The 25,879-nt window shown below is 32.7% G+C and overlaps 3 protein-coding genes across 5 annotated transcripts; 1 reads left to right on the plus strand and 2 right to left on the minus strand.

Moving 5' to 3' along the window:
• Positions 1-672: 672 nt before the first annotated feature.
• On the minus strand, positions 673-1,892 carry LOC136227638 (nicotianamine synthase-like). Its single transcript, XM_066016350.1, has one exon. The coding sequence runs from the start codon at positions 1,726-1,728 to the stop codon at positions 874-876; it is 855 nt and encodes a 284-aa protein (XP_065872422.1). The 5' UTR covers positions 1,729-1,892; the 3' UTR covers positions 673-873.
• A 5,127-nt stretch (positions 1,893-7,019) lies between these two features.
• LOC136227270 (nicotianamine synthase-like) lies at positions 7,020-7,858 on the plus strand. The gene has a single exon (XM_066015926.1). It carries the CDS (start codon positions 7,091-7,093, stop codon positions 7,856-7,858), a length of 768 nt encoding a protein of 255 aa, XP_065871998.1. The 5' UTR covers positions 7,020-7,090.
• A 9,456-nt stretch (positions 7,859-17,314) lies between these two features.
• LOC136225521 (protein ARV 2-like) lies at positions 17,315-21,034 on the minus strand. Of its 3 annotated transcripts, XM_066013574.1 has the most exons (11): positions 20,864-21,034; positions 20,717-20,748; positions 20,425-20,529; positions 20,286-20,333; positions 20,090-20,179; positions 19,696-19,741; positions 19,518-19,600; positions 19,344-19,438; positions 18,713-18,779; positions 18,510-18,585; positions 17,315-17,740 (listed from the first exon to the last, which is right to left on the minus strand). In XM_066013574.1, exons 3-11 carry the CDS (start codon positions 20,527-20,529, stop codon positions 17,631-17,633), a joined length of 720 nt encoding a protein of 239 aa, XP_065869646.1. In that variant the 5' UTR covers positions 20,717-20,748; positions 20,864-21,034; the 3' UTR covers positions 17,315-17,630. The 3 variants fall into 3 exon arrangements, with proteins under 3 accessions (XP_065869646.1, XP_065869645.1, XP_065869647.1); XM_066013573.1 differs by lacking the exon at positions 20,717-20,748; XM_066013575.1 differs by lacking the exons at positions 20,286-20,333; positions 20,717-20,748.
• Positions 21,035-25,879: the final 4,845 nt, after the last annotated feature.

Here is a 25,879-nt window from a genome sequence, read left to right on the forward strand (position 1 = left end):
CTGAGATGTTTGATTATTGTTATTATGTCTGAAGTTTATTGGCTTGATTATTATAGCAGCTCATAGTTGGATTCTTTTAGGTTTGAGTTGGTTGAAGTCCCTAAATATAGTTGTGTAACTGTAGAATTGGATGCTCTTAAACATAGCTATAATTGTTTGAATTTGATGTTGAAATCTCTCTATATATAATAATTTATTTGAGAAAAAAATACAATCTAAGGACTTACATATTAAATGCTAACACAGATTATGGATAACAAAATGAGTCACTGTCCATTTTCAAGGTAGAAACTCACCGTCATACTAATATTTTTCGGTATGGTTCAGTTCGAGTTTCTTTTTTCAAGATGCTTGTAGGAAGGAACATTGTAGAATGCTTTAATTGGACGTTAGTATACATTTTCTTTTTACTTCAATATATTTTTCGGTTCTTTGGTTTGTTCGAGCTTCTTTTTTGGTGTCATTCTAGTTAAGATTAGAGGATGATTGTGATGGACTTGACAACCATTTTCATTTAAAAGAGAAATACGTGGACCGGATATTTTAATTTATTATTAGTCTGTTTGGCTGGCAAAAAGTTTACTTGCTCTTATCATCCCAAATTTTTGAAATATTTATAAATCACCCAAATCTTATAAAATGTTATGCTCATAATAATAATAAGAACAACAATGCATTCTTGGGCGGCGCTAATTTTTTCAATCTAGCTAATACATAACAAGATTTAGAAATTAAATAAACCAAACAAACAACAAACCAAGAAAAACATAACAAGATTTAGGACACAACAAGTAAACAAATCCAACAAAAAGCATAAATCTGCAGCTTCACCACAAACAGATCACCACGAAGCTACTCAACCCCATATGTACTTCAAAAGATAGGCTTGAGAATAAGAACAACCGAATTGATCACATCATTTTTTGGATGAAAGATGGAAAGAAGCTGAAATCCAGCTAAGTCATTCTCATCAATAACTGAGTAAAGAAAAGCTCTAGCTCCATCTGCACTTCTCACAAGCAAAACTCCACCCTCTTTCATGTATTTCTTTATATGTTCAATAATCTTCAGTTTCTCTTCTATGCTCATCCCAACCAAGGCTGCCAAGAATATGCAGTCATATTCTCTGAGCTTCTCTTTCACTTCCATTATATCACATGTCACAAACTTCATTCTCTTCTCTAGATCATCATCTGAACTCACAATTTGTCTAGCCACATCATTGGCTACCTCATCAATATCATAGTTATCAAAATGAGATGATTTAAGATGATGTGTAGCCATTACAAAAGAAGTTAAAGGCATTGGACCTGAACCCACAAAGGCTACTTTATTAGGCTTCAAAACCCCATTTTCAGCTAGGATTCTGTATTCCATGTGTGCTAACTTCACGTAGTTCCCATAGTATGGGAACAGATTAAGATTGTTCATGGGTTGAGGCGTCTTGATCAATAAGGATGCAAATTCAAGCTCCAATAGGGCCTCAGCATAGCCAGAGCGATCGATGAGCGTTTTTCTCATTTCTTTTTCCTCTGGGGATAAGGAGTTGATGTTTAAGGATGAAGGTAGAATGCATAGTTTTACAAGGTGTGAAAAGAGGCTATTAACCTGCTTTGAAGGCCTTAAAGAATCAAGTTTCGATATGCCATCGTATACTTGCTTGATGTGAGCTATGAGGTGCTCAGCTGGAATTTGGGTTTCAATGTTGGTGTTTTGCAAAGAAGCCATTGATGATTGATGTTGATAAAAAAATACTATGCAATATTGTAATAGGATTAGTATTTGTTGATGCTTGTGTTGGAAATGTTCGGATTGCTATAGACGTATTTATAGCAGCATGCAGCTTCAATTTGCACCAAGTTAACTGTGAGGATTTAGAAAAAAAAAGTATATAATAACTAAAATTCTCTATCAGGCAATAATTAGGTGAACTAGGGTGTTTCATGCCATCGGATCCATTTAAATATGTAGAATATAAAATTATTACACGCATGAACAAGCTTAAATTTAACATGTTTAGTTTCAAATGTGTGTTGATTAAGATTATAAAAAAAATGTGTTAATTATAAGGACTGTGGTGGGAACATGACCATTCAAAAAGGATCTTCTTTCGATTGAACAATATAGATATAATAAGAATATTATTTATAGAGTGAAAGGAACCAATTCCTTATCATTGATTCTTTTCATAGTTGTAATTTATATTTATATAAGAAAGTCAACAAGATAATTCTATAAATTCAGAATTAATTACATTTAAGTATTAATAATATTATTTTAATCTAATTCTCCTAGGTGAGGGTACATAGCCGCTGATTAGATACCGAATTTCACAATAATTCTTTCCTTAAATCATCACGAGTGTGGTGAACCATTGCAAGCTTTCAAAAATCTCGTATTTACTAATCAGCTACAGTTTTTTTTTCCTGAAAAATTCCCTCTTAGTCTCTTTCTTTTTCTTTCTAGTTTTTTTTTTTTTTTCTTTTTTCTGTTCTGAAGCGTACCCTTTCGTTACCAAAAAAAACATATTAATTTAATTATTACTATCAGATTAGCCCGTTAATCTCCAAAAACAATGACTCTGTTATAGTGCTCAAGGTTATAGTATCACTTTGTCTATTCGAAATGAATTATTGCTGGACCTTCTAATTGCTCTGAGTCTCTGACCATGTTTCTACGAGAATTGATGTATTGTGGCGAACATAATCTATTGTAGAGGAAAAGTGATGTGAGAAAAAATTTATAAGTATTCGGTAAATATACAATAAAAATTGTATAAGTCAAGAAATAGAAAAAATATATATGTATATATATTAAGTTGTAATGAAAATTATACTGTTTTTGTATAAAAAAATTAATATCAGTTTTCTTTATAAGTATTGATAGTTACTTTTCTCGAAAGTTACAAAATATACTTTTTCCTCAAAGCAACTTTTCCAGCATTCATAATTTTTAAGGAAGCAATTTTGCAATTAAACATGTTGCAAAAGCTGTTTTTTAGGGTTTAGGAAAGCAATGTCAAATGCACCCATAGTTTGAGATAATTGAATTACTATTGATGAGTTGGTTTGGCTGTAATTAGCCTTACAAGGATATGATTACGGTAATTTCAATTCAAACTATAACCACAATAATTCAAAGTAATTAGCCATAGTCTTTTTCTTAAAACATTATTTGGCCCTCGATCTATCCAAAATTTTGTTATTTGGTCCATGACCTGTTATTTGGTCCATGACCTGTTATTTGGTCACATTTGGTTTCTGATCTATCCCAATTGGTGCAATTTCACTCAATTTGAATGAAGACTCAACATAATTGTTATTTATTCTATTGACACTAACAATATTGTAATACTTAAATTTGATAAATTTTAGTTTAGGGATTTGTTTTCAATTTTTAATCTAATTAATTATTTATACATAATAGAGTTTATGAGTCAAATAAACATTCAAGACATGTGAGGTGTCAAGTTCATATATCAAAAGATCACTGCATACAAAGGGGATAACAGTTTTGTCAAGTACCTATCTAAATTTGATGAAATTTCATCAATTGTAATAGTTCAGGGGCCAAATATGACCAAATAATAGATCAGAGCCAAATGATTTTTTATAATAGATCAAAGACTCAATAACACTTTAAGCCCATAATATATAATACATGTGCAAACATTATATCATTAGTTTATCATCAACTTTGTCCGAAAGAATTGAAAAGGATGTCTTGGACAAAAGTTTAGTAAGAACATCAACACAGTTTGATCATGAGTAGAGAAATAGCAAGCATGAAGCTTGTATTTTGCGAATTTGTCAAAGTTGAAAATGAAAGTCAAGTTCTAAGGATCTGTTTGGTATGCCGTAATGCAATGTAATGTAATCAAACTTGTAATGTAATGGAATGGTGATTCCATTACCATGTTTGATTGTTAAATAAAAAGAAAATGAAGAAATGTAATTACCATTACAATATTTATGTTTGCCTAAATAAATATAATCATAAAATTTTATTTGCACAATTAAAATTAACGAAAAACATGATAACGTGAAAAATGAGATGAAGCGAAAAACGAAAAACACGAAAAATGCAAAAAATGCAAAAAAAAAAAAAGAATTAAAATCAAATACAAAATTAGGTTAGATGAAATCAATTTAATTAGTGCATATATATATAAAAAAAATTACTTTTTTCTCGGTTTTCAATTTTCATGTTTTTCTACTTTTTGCGTTTTTGAGAATGATAATTACATTGAGGTGTGAGATTTGATAAATGAGTGGTTAGAGAAGCTTTGAGAGTAACAATTAGGATTACATGCTTTGGATGTAATGAGAATTCAACTCCTTTTTCTATGTAATGGGGATTACAAGCTTTATTGAACAAAATGTAACATATGGTTTTCTCATTACATTCCAATAAAATTAAAAATTGCATCCAAACATAGTAATGGGCTTTTGATGTAATGGAAATTCCATTACGAAGTCCATTACGTCTTACCAAACGTATCCTAAGTGTTTAGAACATTCGTGGAAGATAGGATTGACAGTGAAATACGTGGCTCCAAGATTATTACACCAAAAGGTAGGAGATTGTCTAGAATGTAGACCGGGTTTCGACATTAGTGGATGACCGAGAAATAGTTAGTTGTTTATGGTAACAACGAGAAATTAGATTCAGGCCCACAAAAATAACATATCTAGATGTTGACTTCTAATAATCAACCCACCCTGCCCGAATCATCATTAACGAGCCTACTATTATCAAAAGTAGAACTCTACATGAAGGAGTCGAGTGGAGATGCCATAGTAAGATTACCATTAGATTCTTGTTACATTCATATAAGATATTCATTTAATATGTGTTATTATAATTACTTTGCTAGAGTCTGTTTATGCTTTGTTGATCGAATGATGGATTCAACCCCACTATTAGACCTAAATGAATCTACACAATTGCACATATAGAAACTTTGACCAAGTCAATGTTAAGGCTGGCACAAAATACATTAATGATTATATATATTTTGAGTGCTTTTTCAGTGCAGTAACTTTTGAATTATAGTCAGACTGGATGGACAAGCTACTTGGAATTTCAGCAAATATAATCTAACTTACAAAATAAATGTAAAATATAATTACTTTTATGAGAAATTCTACTATGGTTCTGGTCCATTGGATCCTGCCAATAGAAACGTAACAATTGTGAATTTTTTTCCTTATACTAATCATCATAGCATGATTTTCTTTTTTCATTAGTTGGGTCCATTGCACTTGATCCACCGTAGAAGTTCTCTTACTTTTATATATATATATATACTTTCGAATCCATTTACATTAATAAACATTTATTGTTGGCCCAATTTAGGATCAAAAAAGGTATTCCACTTTACAACATGTTTTTTACTTGTATATTTTAATTAATTTTATTATTATTATTACATGAAGATTAATAGTAAAAACTTGATAGGTGAATGTATAAAAGGACCACAAAAAGTTGGTTAATAAAAAAATAGATAAAAATGTTAAGGGAGCTGTCAAGCCTCTGTATATGTTATATACAATGAAACAGTTTGAGTTTTAGTAGAATTACTATTACTATAAATGAACTGGCTGTAACGTGTAGTTTTGGCGAGGATAAAAGATTATAAAAATTTGAATTCAAATTATAACAAGAATAAATCAAAAGATAACAAATTCTAACAACATATTATATACATATATTATATCCTCGTCACCTGTTATAGAATGTACATCTACAATTTATTTCTTGCTAGATAAGTTTTTCTTAAAGTAACACTTATCTCCTTTTTCTTTTTCTTTTTCTTTTTTTTCCTAACAGCTGTCTATCATTAATTAATTAATAGATACTCCCTCCATCCTATTTTAATAGGCAATATTTCGGTTGCACGGTAATTAATAAATTTAGTTAAAATACCCTCTATAAAGAATGTAATTAACGATATAAAAAATAAAGTTTAAATATCTTGGTATTTGAGACTCATTAAATACATCCAACCTAAATTACACATTCACAAACTCAAATTAAATGTTTGCTGCTATATGGAAAATTCTTTCAAATTCCAAATTAAGCCTTACCGTCAATTAAGGAAATTAAATAAAAAAAATGGAGCCAATTAAAGTGATAGACTTGATAATTAATAAGGGCATTTTAAACTATTTAACATTTAACTACCACTTAAAAATAGAAAAATGCCTATATTTTGGGACGACTAAAATAGAAATATTGCCTATCAAAATGGAACGGAGGGAGTAATATTTTTTTAACAGTTGGTTTATTTATCTCAGATTGTAACTGAATTTCTTGTTAAACTCAAACCACCTAGTGAGTTGGATTTCCTTACTTAAATAACAATTTTTTTTAAATGGGCTCGTTCAAACTATGATTCAAATTCATTAACAAGTGCTTTAGCTTTTTAACCAATCAAATTAATTTTAATTGGTAAAATTTATGTAAATAAAAAAGATTAAAGTTCTATTTAGTTCACTTGATATCTAAAATTTTGTTATTTGTCCCTAGGGTATTATATAGTAATATTTGCCTTCTAATAGGTGAAATTTGATCAAATTTCAATGAAAACTTATCCGATTTGTTAAATTTTTCATAACGATACAATTTTTTAACAAATGATTTGTACATGTACCAATTATTTTAAAAAAAATACATATAAACTTAATATATTGATAAAATAAGGATTTTTTTTCTTTTTTTATCCACATATGAAGTTTATATGAAAAATAATAATTAAAAAAATGAACTCGTATATATATATATATATATATATGAGAATATCAAAGGGACTATACCATATGGCCAGATAAGTTTTTGTGCCTATAAAAAAATTAAACGTTTCTTTATATTTACTTTCCACTTTTATATATGTTTTATATAAAAAAATCGTACTACTAATTGGATCCCATGGCATGAAACACCCCCCTTCTAGTAGGATTTGATACGTAAAGCATGTTGCTTGATTCTTTATTTGTTGATCATGCATGCAATCTTCATATTTCTTTTTAAAAAGGGAAGCTGCATGTTGCTATAAATACATCTAGAGGAATCCAAACATGGTCAACTCATGCATCAACATATATTAATCTCATTACTACATTACACTTCATTCATAGCATTATCATCATCAATGGCTTCTTCCCAAAACTCCAACATTGGAACCCAAACATCAGCTGATCAGCTTCTCGTAGCTCACATAAAGCAAGACTATGTTAACATTTTGAAGCTTGATTCTTTAAGGCCTTCAAAACAGGTTAATAGTCTCTTTTCACACCTTGTATCCCTATGTATTCCACCTTCATCCATAAACATCAACTCCTTATCCCCAGAAGAGCAAGGAATGCGAAAACACCTCATCGATCTCTCCGACCTCACTGAAGCTCTGTTAGAGCTTGAATTTGCATCTTTGTTGATCAAAATGCATCAACCCTTGAACAACCTTAATCTCTTCCCATACTATGGGAACTACGTGAAGTTAGCTAACATGGAGAACACAATCCTAGCTGAAAATGGGGTTTTGAAGCCTAAGAAGGTAGCTTTTGTGGGTTCAGGTCCAATGCCTTTAACTTCTCTTGTAATGGCTACACATTATCTTAAATCATCTCATTTTGATAATTATGACATTGATGAGGTAGCCAATGATGTTGCAAGGAAAATTGTGAGGTCAGATGATGATCTAGAGAAGAGAATGAAGTTTGTGACATGTGATGTAATGGAAGTGAAAGAGAAGCTGAGTGAATATGATTGTATATTCTTGGCAGCTTTGGTTAAAGTCTTGTATGTATATTCTTGGCAGCTTTGGTTAAAGTCTTGTAAGAAAAGAAGTCAGCCTTAACGGATAAAAATTTTAAATAGTTCCTAACCCCCCCCTTGGAACTAATCTTGTCACGTTACACGGGACCAACAACCTTTTATGATTTTTTCCTCTAAACATTGTTTTCTTTTCATTCAATAATAAGTTTTAGTATTCGGTATATATGCAAGGATCAAAGAAAAATTGTCATTGGGAGGGGGAACATGGAGATAATTGAGGAAATACTTAGAGAACTACCATTTTATGGTCATTCATGGCTTGTTGGTAAAATAGGCCACAATAAGGAAAAGAAATAGACCGACAAATCTTCAGTTGCTACAAATAAGAAAAACAAATAAAAGTGGTAGTCAGAGAGGAAATGAGAAATTAAGTTAGAGAAGAAATCAGAAAGACCATACAAGCTCATTTTGCAACTATTTTACAAAGCTAGGAAAATGAACCCAATACCGAATCTAAATTTGGATAGGGTTGCTTCTCTTGACACCATCGACTCTTTTACTTCAAATTTATGTTGATGAACAAAGAATTATTTATTTATGCTTGTGATGATTAGATACTTATTATACTATTGAGTTATAGTTTTAGGTGCTTTTGTTGAATTATAATATTATGTACTTTTGACAGACAGTTTCTTTTGTTCTTGGTACTATTTCCTTTTTATATAAACATATGCTATGTTGCTTTTATTTAAAACTTTGCCTTATTGATTATTAAGTGTTACTTTATAGATTTAAAATTGTTGCTTTGGAATCGAACAGCGTTGCTTTTCGTTACAAAATGTTGCATTAGTTACAAAAAAAGTGATGCTAAGATTCAAAATGTTGCCTTACTGCAAAATATCGTTGTTGTTTTAGTAGAAAAGTGTTGCTTTAGACAAACAATTGTTGCCTTTGCTTAAAAATATCATTGCATACTCAAATAAAAAACGTTGCTAAAAGTTATAAAATGTTGCCTTTATTGCAAACAAATGTTGCATAGATTAAAAATCATGTTGCTTATGCTTAAAAAGAGTGTTGCATATGTTACCATACAATGTTGCATTAAAATACAAAATGTTGCCATTACATAACAAAGGCAACATATTATTAATATTTAAAGTGTTGCTTTAACGATTATAAAATGTTGCTTTTTTATTATTTTGTGATTTAATGTTGCCTATGCCATAAAATATGGCAATATGTTTCTTAATATTGCGTTTGAGAACATAGTGTTGCCATTGACAGTAAAGGCAACAGTGAATATACCAACGCTTGATAATGTGTTGCCTTATCCCATTTTTTGGCCTCTTGTTACATTTTTATGGTCTATTGCAACTCATTTACGACATTGCAATAGGCCATCTATGGTGTAGTATGGAACAAAACTGCTAGCTTGATTAAAATTATTTCACTCATCATTTTTTTAACACTAGAAACCATTAAAAAATTTCCATGTGAATCCATTGTTTTACTTTATAATTTATTTAACCTTCATCTATGTAAACTTGTAACAATAATTCCTCCCTTTTTATATCCCTTACATTCTTTATTTTTCTCACCTTTTTCATCATATGCTTCTTTAACCATGATGACTGGCAAATAGATATATGATGTTATTGCAACAAATGTTCCTCTATATGTTGCTATTGTGTTAGCCTATTGTCCACTCTGATGGTGGAAAATCAATACCTCTGGTTAATGCTCCGACATTAAAAATTCATCGCAGTTTTCGATGTTCCTTTACAATCTTTCAACTTAATCTCTCCCAATGATCCTTATGCCATAAATTACCATTTCATTGCTACAAATTCTCTCATAAAACTACTTATTCTTTTTGCTATTGTTTGTGGCAAACTTTCAGCAAACGTGGAGTCTTGAGTGGATAATTGTAATAACCCTGTCTTGAGCCAAACATATATTTTAAAATTTTTGTTACCTTAATTAAAAATACAAAATTATATATTTTACAGTTTAGGAATTTTTTTATAAATTATATATTTTATAACTTAGTGATTTATAAAAAAAGCCAAAACCCTTGCTAAAAGAAAGTAAACTTACTTCTATACTGAAAAGAAAAGAAAAACTGTCTTCTCCTTTTTCTTACCGCCGATGTCTTCCTTCGAGGCTGCGTTGTTCAAAATCTTATTTCCCTAATTCAAGTTCATCAAGGTTTTCTTCTTCTTAAGGCCACTCAATCTTTGTAAGGTAAGTTTTATTGTTTTAAAAAAATAAAAATAAAACCTATATAGGATCTGATTCTATGAATTGATTATTTTAAATTGTGAGTGGAGGCTTTTATCTATTTTTTTATGGGTCTTTAAAAAGTAATACCATGAGTAATTTATATCTTGGAAAATGATGTGTAAGGTTGAAACTTTTGATTTAACATGTCTCTACAACCTAGGATTGTCCAGGAAACAAATTCATCATTCCTACCTACCTATCATACCCATTTACAATATATATATGTGTGTATGTAATACAACTTTTTCCAAACCCTTTCTACCTATTTAAACTATATTTAAACATATAAATCATAATGATGGAGTTGGTTTTTTTATTATTAATTATTGACTTGTTTTTGACAAATATTTGTGTTATGGGTTTTAGCAGTATCTGTATAGTTTGGAAAAATGCTTAATTACGAAAGGTTTATTACCTGCTCCCATGGGTTTTTAATTGTACCAATAGAAAATTCCGATAATTCATTTTTCTCATTTTCATTGTACCAATAGGAAATTCCGATAATCCGCAAGTTGATTAAGTCGAACCCTCGTAGCTCTTGTGTCTGCTTGAACTTTCAGGTGAGTGGTAATTATAATACATGACACTATTTGATTGAAATATCAGATTAAAAAACAGTTTATCAAAAATTAGCATTGATTGTATATTTCTTTCATAAAAACGTATATTTTGAATCTTATGTTTACTAAATGTCCTTAGTATTAGAGCGTATATTCTAGGAATATGCCTTTATACTTGATTTGTTTTATTATCAATTATAATGACATTATTAAGTTCTTGATTTGATATGATTTGTACCCCCTGATACGCAATTTATCACAGACATTACTTTTATTTTAGAAATCTGATAATTCGTTCAATTTGTTATGATTTTCTGACTTATGTATCTATACTATATATTTTCAAACTAGTACAAGTGCTCAATATATATGTATCTGTTATCTGGCCTCTCACCGATCGATCTTCATAACATTAGGACTTTGCATCTGTCTTCGAGTCATAATGTCAGTTGTCAGTTTTGTCGTCAGTTGTGTCAACATTAGAATCATGCATAAGATCGGTGAAGGCAATTATCTATTATATGTATCTGTTATTGGTAGCGCGCTGACCATTTATCTAGCCCTGGTGGTGTGCAGTATCACCACTCTATTACACTGTACCATGTGTTTTAAAGCTTTTGCCTTATTTTCTGATTATTCTAATATTTGATATTTTGAAAGGCTTTAGTATTTTGTTTGACAATTGATTACCAGTATTTTGAATTGATTATCTTATATCGACCCTTTAGTTTAACAGATTTTGAAATACTATATTTTGAACTATAATTGTCATAATTTAAGAGTACCAGCCTGCCTGCCTGTTCCTTTTCCGCCATGTGCTATAGCTATCGCTCACTGAGGTTCTCGCTCGTATAGACGAAAACCTCATACCACGTTGAATCTTTCTTTTTCAAATTAAGGTCCTTGTTCGTGAGGTAACCCTTAGATTGATGTTGAAGGAGAATGCTTAATAGTTTAGTTTTGTTTTATCTATTGGAGACTTTTGTTTATTGAGGTTTAGACTTGCACAGTTAATTCCTTTAAGGATTATTTGATGTAATTGAGACGAGTTAGATACTTTATTAGTTAATTTTGAAGTACTATAGTTTAGAACTAAGGCTGATATAGATTAAAGTTAACTTAATTTATGCGTTGGTCATGGCCTAGGTTGGGTCGTGACAATAATCATTCTTTGCTCCATATCCAATGCTCCAAATATTGTTATGAGAATTCCTCTTGTGAAATCAAGTACAGTGAATTTTTGGGTGCATATATGGTTCATATTGTTGTGATGCAGAGTTTAGTTAGGTATACACGTATGCTCCTGGTGTTCGAATATAAAGGTGCAAAATTGTTAATAGCTGATCAATTTCCTAAAACCACAGGTTTGATTAGGTCGTTTCGTGTCGATTCCGATGTGGTTTCATTAAACTAGCGAGAGTTACTATAAGCTGATGGTGAAATCGGAGATGCCGATAAACTTATTGTTGTTGTGCAACATTAAGGACATCGTCCATGGTTTCTACCGTGCAATCTTAGAGAGAGGCTATGCCGGAAGGTTAGCAAAGCCTATTAATATTAAGATATAAGATTTTATAAAAAAAAAAGACTATAGATTTGAGTAAGAGGCTCACTAAGGAATTATATTGTTTTCGTTATTGAATTAATAAAACTAAACACCAAATTCCTCCAGCAAGTGTAATTACTATACCTATTCTAATTATGGTTTGGAGAAAGTTTATCAGAAATCCTAACACTTATTCAAACCTTTTAGGAGTAATTTGGTCACTCATTAGTTGTAGGTAACATTTTCTTATACATCATAACATAACCAATAAATGGATATGTTTTTAATTTGGAATACACGGATATAATTATGTATATATGGATTTTATTTTAATTTTTTAACGTTAGAAGTTTGGGGGTAGGTGGGAAATACAGAAGCCAACAATAGTATAAGGATTAATAGCAAGATTATCATATGCATGTCCTGGAATGGCTACATTCAATTTAGGTATATATTTTCCATCAAATTTCAATTATTCATTTGTTTATAATTTTGGATCAAAATTGAGAAATAATTTGAATTATTAAACATGTTTGTTCATGGCATTACAACAAAAAAAAAGTAATATCTTGTGGAAAATCACTTGCAATGGCTATGAAACTTTTGACTTTTAGATTTTTTAAATTAAGAAGTTGACTATTGTTTCACCATCCCTAAATACCGCCCATTATTTCACTATCCATTGTTTATTTTTAAAACTTTATTTGTCTATTTAACTTATTTGGCTTATATAATTATTTTATTTTATTGCCATACAAAATCAAAATTTGTAGGTAAGTATCAATATTGCTACACAGGGGCGGGCTAGAGGGGTGGGGGAGGGTCGGCCGACCCTCCGGCTCCACCGGAATACTCCATACAGGGGTTCTCAATCCTGGGTTCACCAGGTTTCTGTCATGGCTGGAGCCCCTCCAACCATGGCAGAGAGAAAGAAGATGTGATTTCTATTTTCTTTCTTTTTATAGATTTCATATGTTTGCCATTTTTACAGATGATAAAGAGATGAATAAGGGTAATGATACAATTGAGAATAAAATCAAAAGGGAAACAAAGAGACACGAAAAAGAGTTTTATCTTCCTAACTATTTTTTTTTTTTAATATTCCTCTGAAAAAAAAAAAAAACAAGAAGAAAGAGATGAAAGTATGAAAGTAAATGGTAAAGGCGGTAATATTATAGTAATATAAAAGAGGAAGGTAAAAGGTCTCAAAAAGGGTTTTCAGCCCTTTGATTTAAATGTTATGATACATAGGATATGATAGGATTTAAGTAAATTCTGTTGGTCTTTATCAACTTCTCCTGTCTTTTACTTTTCTATTCCAACCATCCAATTATCAAAATTATTTTTGGCTTAACAGGCATCCAGCTTCTTAAACTTATAACTTTTTTTTTTACCTGGTCCCCTTAACTTAGGGGACAACCTCTCAACCCCTTTAACTCTTCAAAAACATCACATACAACTCCTTAAATTTGAAAAAAAAATTTCACCTGACCCCCTCAACTTAGGGGACAACCTCTCAACCCATTCAACTCTCTAAAAACATCACATATAGCACCTTAACGCCTATGTGGCTCTGACATGGAATAAGTTGGGATTGCACTCATTAGAAAGCGCGTGAAGGTTGGCTTTAGAAACTTAAACGGTAAAAATATCCCCTTTCTTCTTAAATCCCGATCGTTTTTCTCTTCAGAAATCCTTCCTCTTTTCTGATTCCTTCGATTCACCTCTTTTCTGTCTCCGATCGGTCTCCGATTCAAGTTCAACAGTAAGTATTCATCTTCTTCTTCTTCTTCTTCTTCTTCTTCTTCTTCTTTTAAAATATTTTTTTTTTTTGTCAATTAGGTTAGGGCTTGTGTTGTTCTTGAAACCGATTTCATGGTGGGTACTCATGAATCATGTTTTTGTGGTGAATATGTTGTACTTAAGGTTTCGTGGGAACCTGCAAATCAAGGAAGAAGATTCTACGGATGTCCAAATTATGGGGTAATTTACTGGATTTACATGGAAAAATTTAAGAAAAAAATGACACGTGGCATTGGTGTGGTCAACAGTCCAGCGCGTTTTCTACACGGGTCAATATTTTGACCGGATATAGGGGTGTAAGGGGATGTATGTGATGTTTTTGGAGAGTTAAGGGGGTTGAGAGGTTGTCGCTTGAGTTGAGGGGGTCAGGTGAAAAAAAGTTACAGGTTTAAGGGGTTGTATGTGATATTTTAGAGAGTTAAGGGGGTTGAGAGGTTGTCCCCTAAGTTGAAGGGGCCAGGTGAAAAAAAGTTACAAGTTTAGGGAGCTGGATACCTATTAAGCCATTATTTTTCATACAACTTATAAGAATAATTCGATGTATTTAATATAATTATCATTTATATATCTTTTTCCTAATCTTTTTTATAAATTTTACATTCAAAACGAGTCGTTTTGGACATCATTTTGGGTCTAAAAATTTTAAAAAATTAAAAATAGAAAAGAAATTTTTATCATTCTCATTCTAAAATGATGCAATTTTACCCCTAATGTTGATAAATTGGGTTAATTTTAGACATTATTATAACACACAGAAATTTTGTTCTTTATTCTGCAATAATTCTATATCAGTTTGTTTAAAAACAGATTTCATAGTGATTTAATAATAGAATTTGAGATTAATATTTATAAATTCAGCGAAATCTTTTGAATTTTTTTGTCCAAGTTGTACAAAAGAGTGTATTTTTATTTTATTTTTTAAAATGTTTTCATGTCTAATCATATGTTTAGAATCAGTTACTAATGAGTGATAAAATAATTAACATGTGAAGTATATATATTCATGACCGAGAAGGCAGTTTGATAAATTATTTCTCAATTTGACCCAACTTGACAACGTTAGGTGTAAAATTGCTCCTAACTATAAACGTTAGGGGTATTTTTGTATCTTATCCCCACAAAAAATTTTACTAATAATGAAGCTCCTCCAAACATGGAGTTCTGGCTCTGCCACTGTTGCTACATATAAAATAAATTTGTGACTAAAGCTATTAGTTTATATATTGCTATAGTATATGCATGTCGAAGCAAAAATAAACTAATAACTACAAAAAAAAAAAAAAAAAGTTACATCCATCGAAATTAGGATATATTAGCCATCCAATATTTTTATAGCTAAACTTTGTAGCTATATATAGATATGGTGTAGTGTAGAATAGAACGCCAGCTTGGCTAAAATAATTTTGTCCACTGTTTTTTAAAAATATGAACCATTAAAATCTTTCCATATGAATTTGTGGCTTTTAAAATATGAGCAAATGTAAATAAAATGTGAATTTTATCTTGAGCATATCCTTACCCAGTTCTCTAATATGCTTTAGTTCAATGTTCAGACACAAAGATTGAAGTCGGAACGTATTAGTTGTCTGATCGAGACCTGCACAAAAATATGAGGTTATAAACCGAGAGATAAAAAAACAAGACGAAAATGAAGAATGAAAAGAGAAGAGAGGATTCACCATGTCTGTCTAGCTCCCCATTGATAGTTGAGAAGAGAGAACGCTGGCCAAAAACTTCATCGCTAGAGAGAAAGGTGATTTATCTATAATTATTTTAATATTTTATTTATATAATTAATTAATAATTAGAATAAAAAATTAACATCCTGAGGAGAAAGACATTTATCTCGATTTATATAAGTGGACAGATAGAGATAAGAAGTCCCAAAAATTATTTAAAAACGAAACCATTCTTTTCCCACTCTAATTAAAATTACTTTGCAATTGCATTTTCCTTGGCAGCACTAGACATGATTTCTTCAAAATTAAGCAAACGAGTGCTTTTTGTTGGAGAACTGAATAAAATAATATGTTAAACCCAAACTTGGAGCCTAAGAAAAAATGTATATAGAAAGCATTTCAAATCTGGCAAAATTCCAACTTCAACACTTATCATTCTTTAATTTCTTCATTTCTTTCTTTTTACTATATAAATAGTTTCTATGATTTTAAAAAAAAAATCAAAAGTGATAACATAAAGATATTTTTAAAATGTCATTTATTTTTTTTTTTTAAATCACTTATCATAAGGATAAGGTGTAAAAATGCCTCTAACGTTTATAGTCAAGAGCAATTTTACCCTTAATGTATAAAATGGTACAGATTTACTTCTAACATTGTCAGCCAATAGCAATTTTATCTCTAACATTGACAAGTTTAGTCAATTTCAGACATTATTATCAATTGCATATCAGTTTGTTAAAAAAATCATATTTTATGTGATTTAATAATAGAAATGGAGATTAATATTTATAAATTTGGTGAAATTTTTTTCTCCAACTCATACAAAAGACAATATATTTTTCACGTATAATCATATGTTTATATTATGTTAATAATGAGTGATAAAATGACTCATATGTGAAATGTAAATGACAAGATTCATGACCAAGAAGGAAATTTGATGGATTATTTTTCAAATTGATCAAATTTGAAAACATTAGGGTAAAACTACTCTTGACTGACAAGATTAGGTATAAAATTGCTCCTAAGATTGGTATTTTTACACCTTATATTATCTTTCAAATTTGATTCCCTAAATCTTTCAAATTTGATTCTCTAAATTCCTATTCAATTTTTTAAAACATTGTGTAAAGACATCAAATCTCTTTAAAAATGTCTTATTAACCTTTGAACTTGCTTACAATAATTTACTAATCTCCAAACTTACAATGACATATTGACCTTCTAAAGTTGTTAGGATGGCCTATTAATCTCATACACTTCATTAAATTAATACACAATGTACCTTATCTAAATTTCTTATTGTTCTGTCACAGCAAACTTAAGAGATTAATAAAACAATTTTTAAAAAAAATCAGGAAACGTGTTTAAGAAAAAAAAAAACCCCAGTAAACTAACAAGACACTTTAAAGTTCAGATGGGCAATCAATTATTCTGATGAGGAACTAGTTTTCTAAAGCACAGTAAAGAAAACCTGAATGCCCATAAACATTATGTCCTATGGTTTCTCAACAAGATTCCCGTCTTTAGACGTTGTTTGCAGTAAATATTAGCTAATTTTCCTTTCAAAATACCTATAAACAATTAATTTTTAATTCTAGACGAACACGTTATATTACTCTTTGGAGTAAAAGTGCAAAAAAAAAGCGCTACAGAAAGGATAATCAAACTAATATTTACAGTTTTAATATATGAATTCAAAAGACAAAAAAAATTGATTCAGAACTGTGGAAAAGTGTAAATGGTTGTGAAATAGTTTACAAGTTCTATGAAATCCTATTTGGTACTTGCAGCATTAAATCACTGGAGATGCCTCAATATCCTAACCATAGCAGCATTGGCAATTCCTGAGACACGTGTCTATTGAGATAAATCCTGTTTAGATTTTAGTGACAATTAAGGTTCCTCGCCTCCTTGCGGATGCGTATAGTGTAAAATGAACCCGAGAGCTCTTACGCGTACTCAGTTTGAGTTACCAACTTAACCACAACAGGTAGATAGCAGCATAGGCAACTGAGTGACGAGCAACTTCGTAGCGTGTGCAGTGAAGCAAGCTGCAATGCATCTCTTCAGATCGCACTCTGTAATCACTGTTTCATAACAAGCAAAAACTCTATTTAAGTAGCTGCACGAAATTAACCGAAAACCGGTTTCCGAAACTAAAACCAAACCGACAAACTAGTGAATGGTTTTTCAATTCAAAAACTGATGGTTAACCAAAACAGATGATACTCGGTCTACATTATACAAAATGTTGAATTTCCCAACGATTCTTGAACTCCAATTGGTTACAAATAAAAAACTGATAGGGACGCTTTCTTACATGATAGCTAAACGAAAGCAAACTATGAAAATGAAGCAGAAAGCAAACTATGAAAATAAAGCAGAATCAAACCAAAATCTATCGTCTACGCAATAACCAACTAATAGGGACGCAGAATAGAGCTGTTAATTTCTGACACAAAAACACAATCTACACGGACAACCCGTTTGACAGGATTATCATTTGTATTGCATTTATATCATATATTATCATGTGAAATATATAGATTAGATGATACGAAAACCCGCTTTCACATACCTAACGCACAGGTTAACAACTACCTTTCTACGTCTCCTACATTTAAATGAAACCTCAACCACTAGAATATTTGAGGTAAACTCTACAGAAAAGAGGTATTAGATGAACACATTTAAACTTACGTATAATATCTGGCTCAAAAAAACGATTAACGCTTCTCTATGAATTACTGACATGTTGCAGGGGGGAATAATTGCCACCGAACAACATGTGGTAAGGATACTTTATGCGTCAAGAAGGGAAGCATGAGATAACAATTGTGAAAATTAGGAGCTGACCTCTTAATGCCACTGTGTTGGACGAGAAAACAAACAAATCAATGATGAAAATTACAGAAGATGGAAATTCCCAGACCTGCAAAAGACATGCTTAAAGTCAGACTGACGGCCGATCTAAACTTCAAGAGTATGCTAGAGTAGAGCCGAGAAGAATGAAGAACATGAATATCTGCTTTTTTTTAAGCAATATAATAAAACTATACCATCATGGCGATAAAAAAGATCTTGAAGTAACTTGAAACAACTATAGCACCAAACAGATTTCTACACCTGGAAATATTGAAAAAACAAGTCAGATCTTTTCATTTTTACCAAGGGTGAAACAAAGTGGATTGAAAATGTTACTTCGGATTCCGAAATTTAATCAATAAGATCTCAAATTCGGGTATCGAAACCTACTCTTTTCGACTGAACCATCCGTATTTCTGTAATGACTTTATGGTTGTTTCACCCACTTTTACCACATACAACCTTCTAAATTTTCATGTTACAGGAGGTTTCCAGCATGACCTTTCATTAATTATTTAATAAAATAGATAATCTCGAGAACTCTCATGTGTAGCCATTGATAGATTAGTAGTACATTAGACATAGTACAGTATCCCTCAAAGTTTTTGTCACCTCAATCCTTAGTCAAACATATGCTACTTTGCTAGACGAGTTAATGTATTCTCATTCGAATAAAAGGCTGGCTAGAATAGAGGTTAAAAACTTCATCGTAACTGGTGTGGACAGCACTTTTACTATTGATCAACGATCTAAATATGGCCTACCCATGAGTAAACATTATTAAAAAAAAGCATGTGGTAAATAGAAAAGCAAGCAAATGCTCACCTGGAGATTTCAACAGATTTGTTCAGTAGAATCCTCATTGCCAGAAGCAAAATGCAAAAGAATATAAGATTTCCTACAAAGACATCCATGGACACCTAGAATAGTTGATTCTCAATGATTACTTATAACAGAAAAACCAATAAAATTTATTTGCCTCTATATAGTAATGCATACCTTTTGAGATCTTGAGACCAATAAAGAATAGCTCAAGGAAGAACCTTGTTGTTCCTCATTTCTTTGCAAGAGTAAACTTCTATCTGGGATAGTTAAGGCACTCAATATATAGTTTCTCACAGGCTATGAAACTACTGACATTTTGAAACATGAATGAAATCTCTATAAAAACGGATACAAGCATCCAAAAGAATAAAAGCCATGGTCGATTTCCACAGCAAACCCTGCAAAGTAGCCCAATGTTTCTGTCAATGTTTTCAACCAGACAAGATTATAAATGAACAGAACTTGTACAAAAATATATCATGAAATGTCATATTCAGGACTAAAATAAAGCGGGATAATCCACCTAATAATCATGTCCTTAATTCATGCAATGAAAACACACAATAAAAGGCCAACTCCTGGATCAAGATACTATATTTTCTAATCATTTCAACACCCTACACACAGAAAACGAAGTCATTTTGACTTTTATAAAAAGATATAAATTCACTTGAAAAAATGCATACATTTAAGTTCAAACTGTAAAGCCAAATAACAGGAAATAAGCAAAGTACAGCTTGTTGTACCTCTAAATTCATCGTTTCTTGATTAAGAGCATTATAGAGCAGATGTCTATAGGCTTTTTGCTTGTGCAGAACCAAATCAATGAGAATAATCTGCAGAAATTTTCTCAATAAAATTATAAAAATTTTCACAGAGCAAACACAAAAACAGAGAGATCAATTTTAGTAATTGAATTATTAAAATATTACTAAATTATACCATCAATTCACATTCTACATATTCATCTGCAACTGCTTTACAATTCTCCTATAAGAGGAAAAACATAATCATAATCTGTTGGCATTTTTCAAATTTGAGGAAGGAAAAAAAGGCAGAAGATATAATAAAATATGTTTACACATTTCATAAGGCGAATGTTTCCGGGCGAGTATTGCACAAACAGTGTTTTGATTTCAAATCCACACTCTACACATTTGTACTCCATCTCCTCCTCACACTTCATCTGAAAAAGATCAACAAAGTTTCAACCATTTTAATTTATTGTTACCTCTTAAAAACTGCTAAAACTTACATTCTAAGTGCAATTACACTAAGCATCACAAATATTGTAAGAAATTCGCCAAATAACATCTATAAAAAAAGAATGTCAAAATATATCCAAAATGGAATCCAAAAGACCAGAAGCAAACCTATAAGGAGAATGAGAGTCGAGAGAGCAAGACTGAAAAAGGTTGAGAGTAGAGCTGAAATTACAAAAAAAATTGGGATACCTACACTAGCTAACCTAGGGGTAGGGGTGTAACATAAAAATTGAAAGAGAAATCAACTACACTAACCTGGCTTGAGATCAATTTCGGCGAAGAACAGATGCTGTTGGAGAAGCGGCGATGGAGGCTGTCTGAGCCCTGGTGGTCGCCGACGTCGGGACTGGAGAAGAAAATGGTAAGGGCACTCGCGAAAATGGGTGAGAAGCTAGAGACGAAAACGAAGGGGAGGGCTGGGTACTGGTCTATTTTCCTATTTGGTTCATTTCTATTAGGCTTAATACAGTATTTGCCTAACTTATTAAAAAAAGTTTGATTTAACCTCTAAACTTTTAAAATTTCTCGATATTTAGTTCAATTTATCTAAAATATTTAGTTCGCCACTTGAACTTATGTAAAATATAATCAATTGATCACTCAGTTGCAAAAAAAAATAACATACATGCGGAAACTATGTTGTACGCAACTTGAAAAAATAAAACGTTCTAATTTAAGTTGCTTACAACGCATTTTCCACGTGCATCTTATTTTTTTTTTGTAATTGAGTGATTAATTTAGGGTGTTACTTTATACCGCTCCCTTTTTACAGCCCCCGCCCCCCTACATACCCATTATGCCCCTTCCATTATTTTCCAAAAAAATTTGAAATTACCCTCCTCTCTCTCTTTCTCTCTCCAGAACAAAGCACATAAGCAAAAATTATGGATCTGAGAACGTCGGAACACGAAAACTCCGAAGACGAGGTAACATTTTAATGTATTTTTAAAATTTTTTAATTTTGTAGAGTTAATTTTTTTTTTTAATTTTCGTCAGGGGCGGGTCACGGACCCGCCCCGCTTTAGACGAGGGCGGGTCCAGGACCCGCCGTGTTTTAAGTAGAGACGGGTCCGGCGACCCGTCTATATTAAAACAGGGCGGGTCCTGGACCCGCCCTCGTTTAAAGCGGGGCGGGTCCATGACCCGCCCTTCACTAAAGGGAGGCGGGTCCTGGACCCGCCTCCCTTTGAATGTTGGCGGGTCCTAGACCCGCCTGCTTATGTGCAGGAGGTCCACGGACCCGTTTAGCGCCTAATCTGAATATGGATTGGGTTTGAGACGGAATCGATTATATATATTTGCATGTATTTTCAGGAGGCAGCTAGAGTTTGGGTTGGAGACGGAATCGATTATAGTCCTTATTTCATAACGAGCACGTTATTTCAAACAAGTATGGAAGCAATTCAATGGGCGAAAAACATTGCAATCAAAAATGGTTTCGAGCTCGTTATTTCTTCGCATAAACACGGAGGTAAACAAAGTCTTCTGAGATGTTCACGTGGCGAACGGTATAGAGGATTGCCTATTCCTTTAGAAGATGGTTTAAGTAGGAAAACAAAAACTAAAGCGTGCGGCTGTCCATTTCGGCTAAAAGTCAGGCAGTTGCAAGATTTTTCGGGTTGGCAGATCGTTGCTAATGTTGGGGAGCAGAGTACGTATAATCATGAAATGATGGTTTATGCGGAGGGACACCGACAGATAAGCAGGCTTAGTCCCACAGCGAAGCTAATTGTGCGTGACGTGAGTTCGTATCAAGCAAAGCCGTGTGCTATTATGACGGCACTTCGTAAGAAACATCCAGAAGATAACCCAACAATAAAGCATGTAACATCCCTAAAACCCTAACATATACATCTTCCCACATTCATATATGTTTTCATGATTGAATACATACATTTTAGATTCATCTAATTGGCATTGGAAGTTTCGTATGCATAATGCGATTATCATGCGATTAGTAGACGATTAGTGTGTCGTTAAGATGTAACGATTGGTTAATTGAGTTAGGACTTAAATGAATGAATGAATATGTCCTTAATTGATCAAATTAGACTTGTGGAGGGCTGGAAATGAGTTTTGTGAGCAAGCACCTCACTTAAGCACGAGGTGTCATCCAAGATTGAGACAAAATGCACCTCTTCATTTCAAATGGATGTACACAACTCATTATTTATGCTTTCCATCCACAATTTCGACAAAAAGCTTCATCAAACCTTCCCTTTTCATACCCTAACATCCTCCAAAGAAAACTCTTCCAATTTCTTCCATTTTTGAGTCAAACAAGTCAAGTTAGGAAGCATACTAGGTGATAGACACAAGTTGAAGGAGGGTAAGGTGCAACTGAACGCACACCCGATCGTGTTGAATAGATCGAACCAAGTGCAACGGTAAGCATATTGCTTATATATGTGTATGACTGTAAGCCCAAGGACCATTTTATATTATTGTCTAAGTAGAGCAAGGCCTTTCTAAAATAAGTATTACTATAATAAGTGAAACAGGTGAATAAATTCTAACTTGGTATTGATGATATATTTTGATTTGTGCTCTTTACATTACTTTTGTATATACATATATGCGTAATATGTTTATTGAGTAGGCAGCTCACCCCTTGCCAACAGATTTTACAGGTTAGGTGGAGTTCTTCTTGCTTAAGGTCGCACCAGCAGTGTCAGTCCATTCTCATCTAGGCATTTTGGAGTCTTGTGATGTACTTTTGTTTTGTAAATCCTTTATGTAGGATAATGACTTAAACGTGTATTGTAAATGCTTTCTCTTATGTATAATATGTAAAGTTTATATGAGATTGAAGTTTATATGATTGAGAATTGAAAGCATGTCTATAACTAATATAGTGTGAGATATCATGTGATCCAAGTGAGGGGGTTACATTTAGTGGTATCAGAGCGGGTCTACTTTCCTAGGGATTAGGTTGTGTATGACTTGTTTTGGATTCCTAGGTTAAGACCACATAATCATATTTTCTTATTCTAAAGCATGTTGACATGGTCATGTTTCATGTAGGGTTATGGAGTCTGATGGTGAGAATGGACAATCTGGTAATGTGTCTAGTCATGGTTCAGTTGGTCATGTTCATGAGTCTGGGGGCTCAGAACATATAGGAGCTTCAGGACATGCAGGTTATCCGTAGGGTTACAACCAGTTTGAAGAAATGGTGGGAATCTATTTGGCTCAAGGTCAGCCTCAGCCACGTGTTCAAGCTCGTCGAGATGCGCCAATCTTTGATAAAAATTTTGAAAGGCTTAAAAAGATGGGTGCAACAGAGTTTGAGGGTAGCACAGATCCTGATATAGCTGATAAATGGTGGGCCAAGATTGAAGATGTACTTGAGAACACAGAATGTCGACTAGACTCAATGGTCAAATATGTTTCTAATCTTTTCACTGGAGAAGCTTTAGAATGGTGGAGATCTATAAAAAGGACAAGAATTAGAACTGAAATAACATGGGATATTTTCAAGAAGTTGTTCACTAATAAGTACATGCCAATGATCTACAAAGATAGGAAACAAACAGAGTTTTTGACCCTTATGCAGGAGGATATGTCTGTGGCTGAATACGAGCTTAAGTTTAACACCTTAGCCAAATATGCACCTGCAAATGTGGCTACAGAAGAAGAAAAATGTCGTCGGTTTGAACATGGTCTACACCCAGATGTTAGAATGGGGATTCATGCACATGAAACGAGCTTTAGATTGTTAGTAGAATCTGCACTCACAGCTAAGGAAATTGTGAAAGATAGAGAACAACTTTTTGTAACCAAAAGGGCTAGATTTGATACAGAGGGTCAGTCTAGCAGGCCATCAAAGAGAGGTGGATTCTCAGTTTCTTCTCGAGGCTATTCTCAACAATTTAGAGGTAGTAGTAGTATCCATCGTGGTGGGACTAGATCACGGGGCGGATTTGGAGATGTTTTGAGTAGTGCTCCATCTGTTGGTAGTAACAGATTTTCAGGTGGTCGGTTTAATAGTGGGTATAGAAGAGGAGCGAGGACAACATATTTTCCAGCTTGTCAGACATGTGGACGGGTACATAGAGGTGAGTGTTAGGGACCTTCCCTAGTTTGTGGTAGATGTGGCCGATCTCACACAGGAGAGTGTTATGGTTCATTTAAGAAGGGTACATGTTTTGAGTGTGGAGAAACATGCCATTATCGTAATGATTGTCCCTTACTAGTTGATAGAGGAGAGAGAGTTCAACCTCAGTCTAATATAAGAGGTGGTGCAGCTGGAGTGGATAGAGGCAGAGGCAGAGGTCGAGGAGGAGGTAGAGGGGGTAGACATGATGCTCCTATGGGTGGACAGACACAAAATTTACCACGAAATAGAGCCTTCAATATGACGAGGGGTGAAGCTCAAATAGCACCAGAGGTTATATCCGGTACAATTTCTATCCTTGATACCTTAGCTTTTGTTTTGATTGACCCTGGATCCACTCATTCATACATAACACCTGAGTTTATATTGAAAATAAATGGGAAGGTAGAACCATTAGGATATGATGTGGGAGTTATCCTACCAGTTGGGAATAATGTTATTGTAAATCAGGTTCTGAGAGATTGTCCTATAAAAGTGAGGGGAAGTGAGTTCCCTGTAGATTTAGTAGTTATGGGGTTTAGAGAATTTGATATTATTTTGGGGATGGATTGGCTGTGTAAATATGAAGCTAAAGTTGATTGTTGTTCAAAGGAAGTTGTGTTACATTTTACTTCAGAGTCAACTGTGTTATTTGTTGGGGAGAGAAAGGTTGTGCCGTCTTGTTTAATATTTGCAATTCAAGCAATTAGATGGATTAGAAATGGGTGTGAGGCATATTTAGCTCATGTTGTGGACACTTGGGAGGATGGAGGCAAATTGGAGAATATTCCAGTGGTGAGAGATTTTGCAGATGTATTCGTAGATGAACTACCAGGATTACCACCTCATAGGGAGATTGATTTTCCTATTGAGACCATGCTAGGAGTATCTCCTATATCAATTGCTCCATATAGAATGGCTCCAATGGAATTACAAGAATTGAAGAAACAAATAGAAGAACTACTTGAGAAGGGGTTTATACGACCTAGTACTTCACCGTGGGGAGCACCTGTATTATTTGTGAAGAAGAAAGATGGAAGTATGCGATTGTGTATTGATTACAGACAACTGAACAGAATGACAGTGAAAAACAAGTATACATTGCCTCGGATTGATGATTTGCTAGATCAGCTTAGAGGAGCTCGTCGTTTTTCAAAGATCGATCTAAGATCGGG

This window comes from Euphorbia lathyris, chromosome 4 (genome assembly GCF_963576675.1).
Source record: "Euphorbia lathyris chromosome 4, ddEupLath1.1, whole genome shotgun sequence".
Lineage (NCBI taxonomy): Eukaryota > Viridiplantae > Streptophyta > Magnoliopsida > Malpighiales > Euphorbiaceae > Euphorbia > Euphorbia lathyris.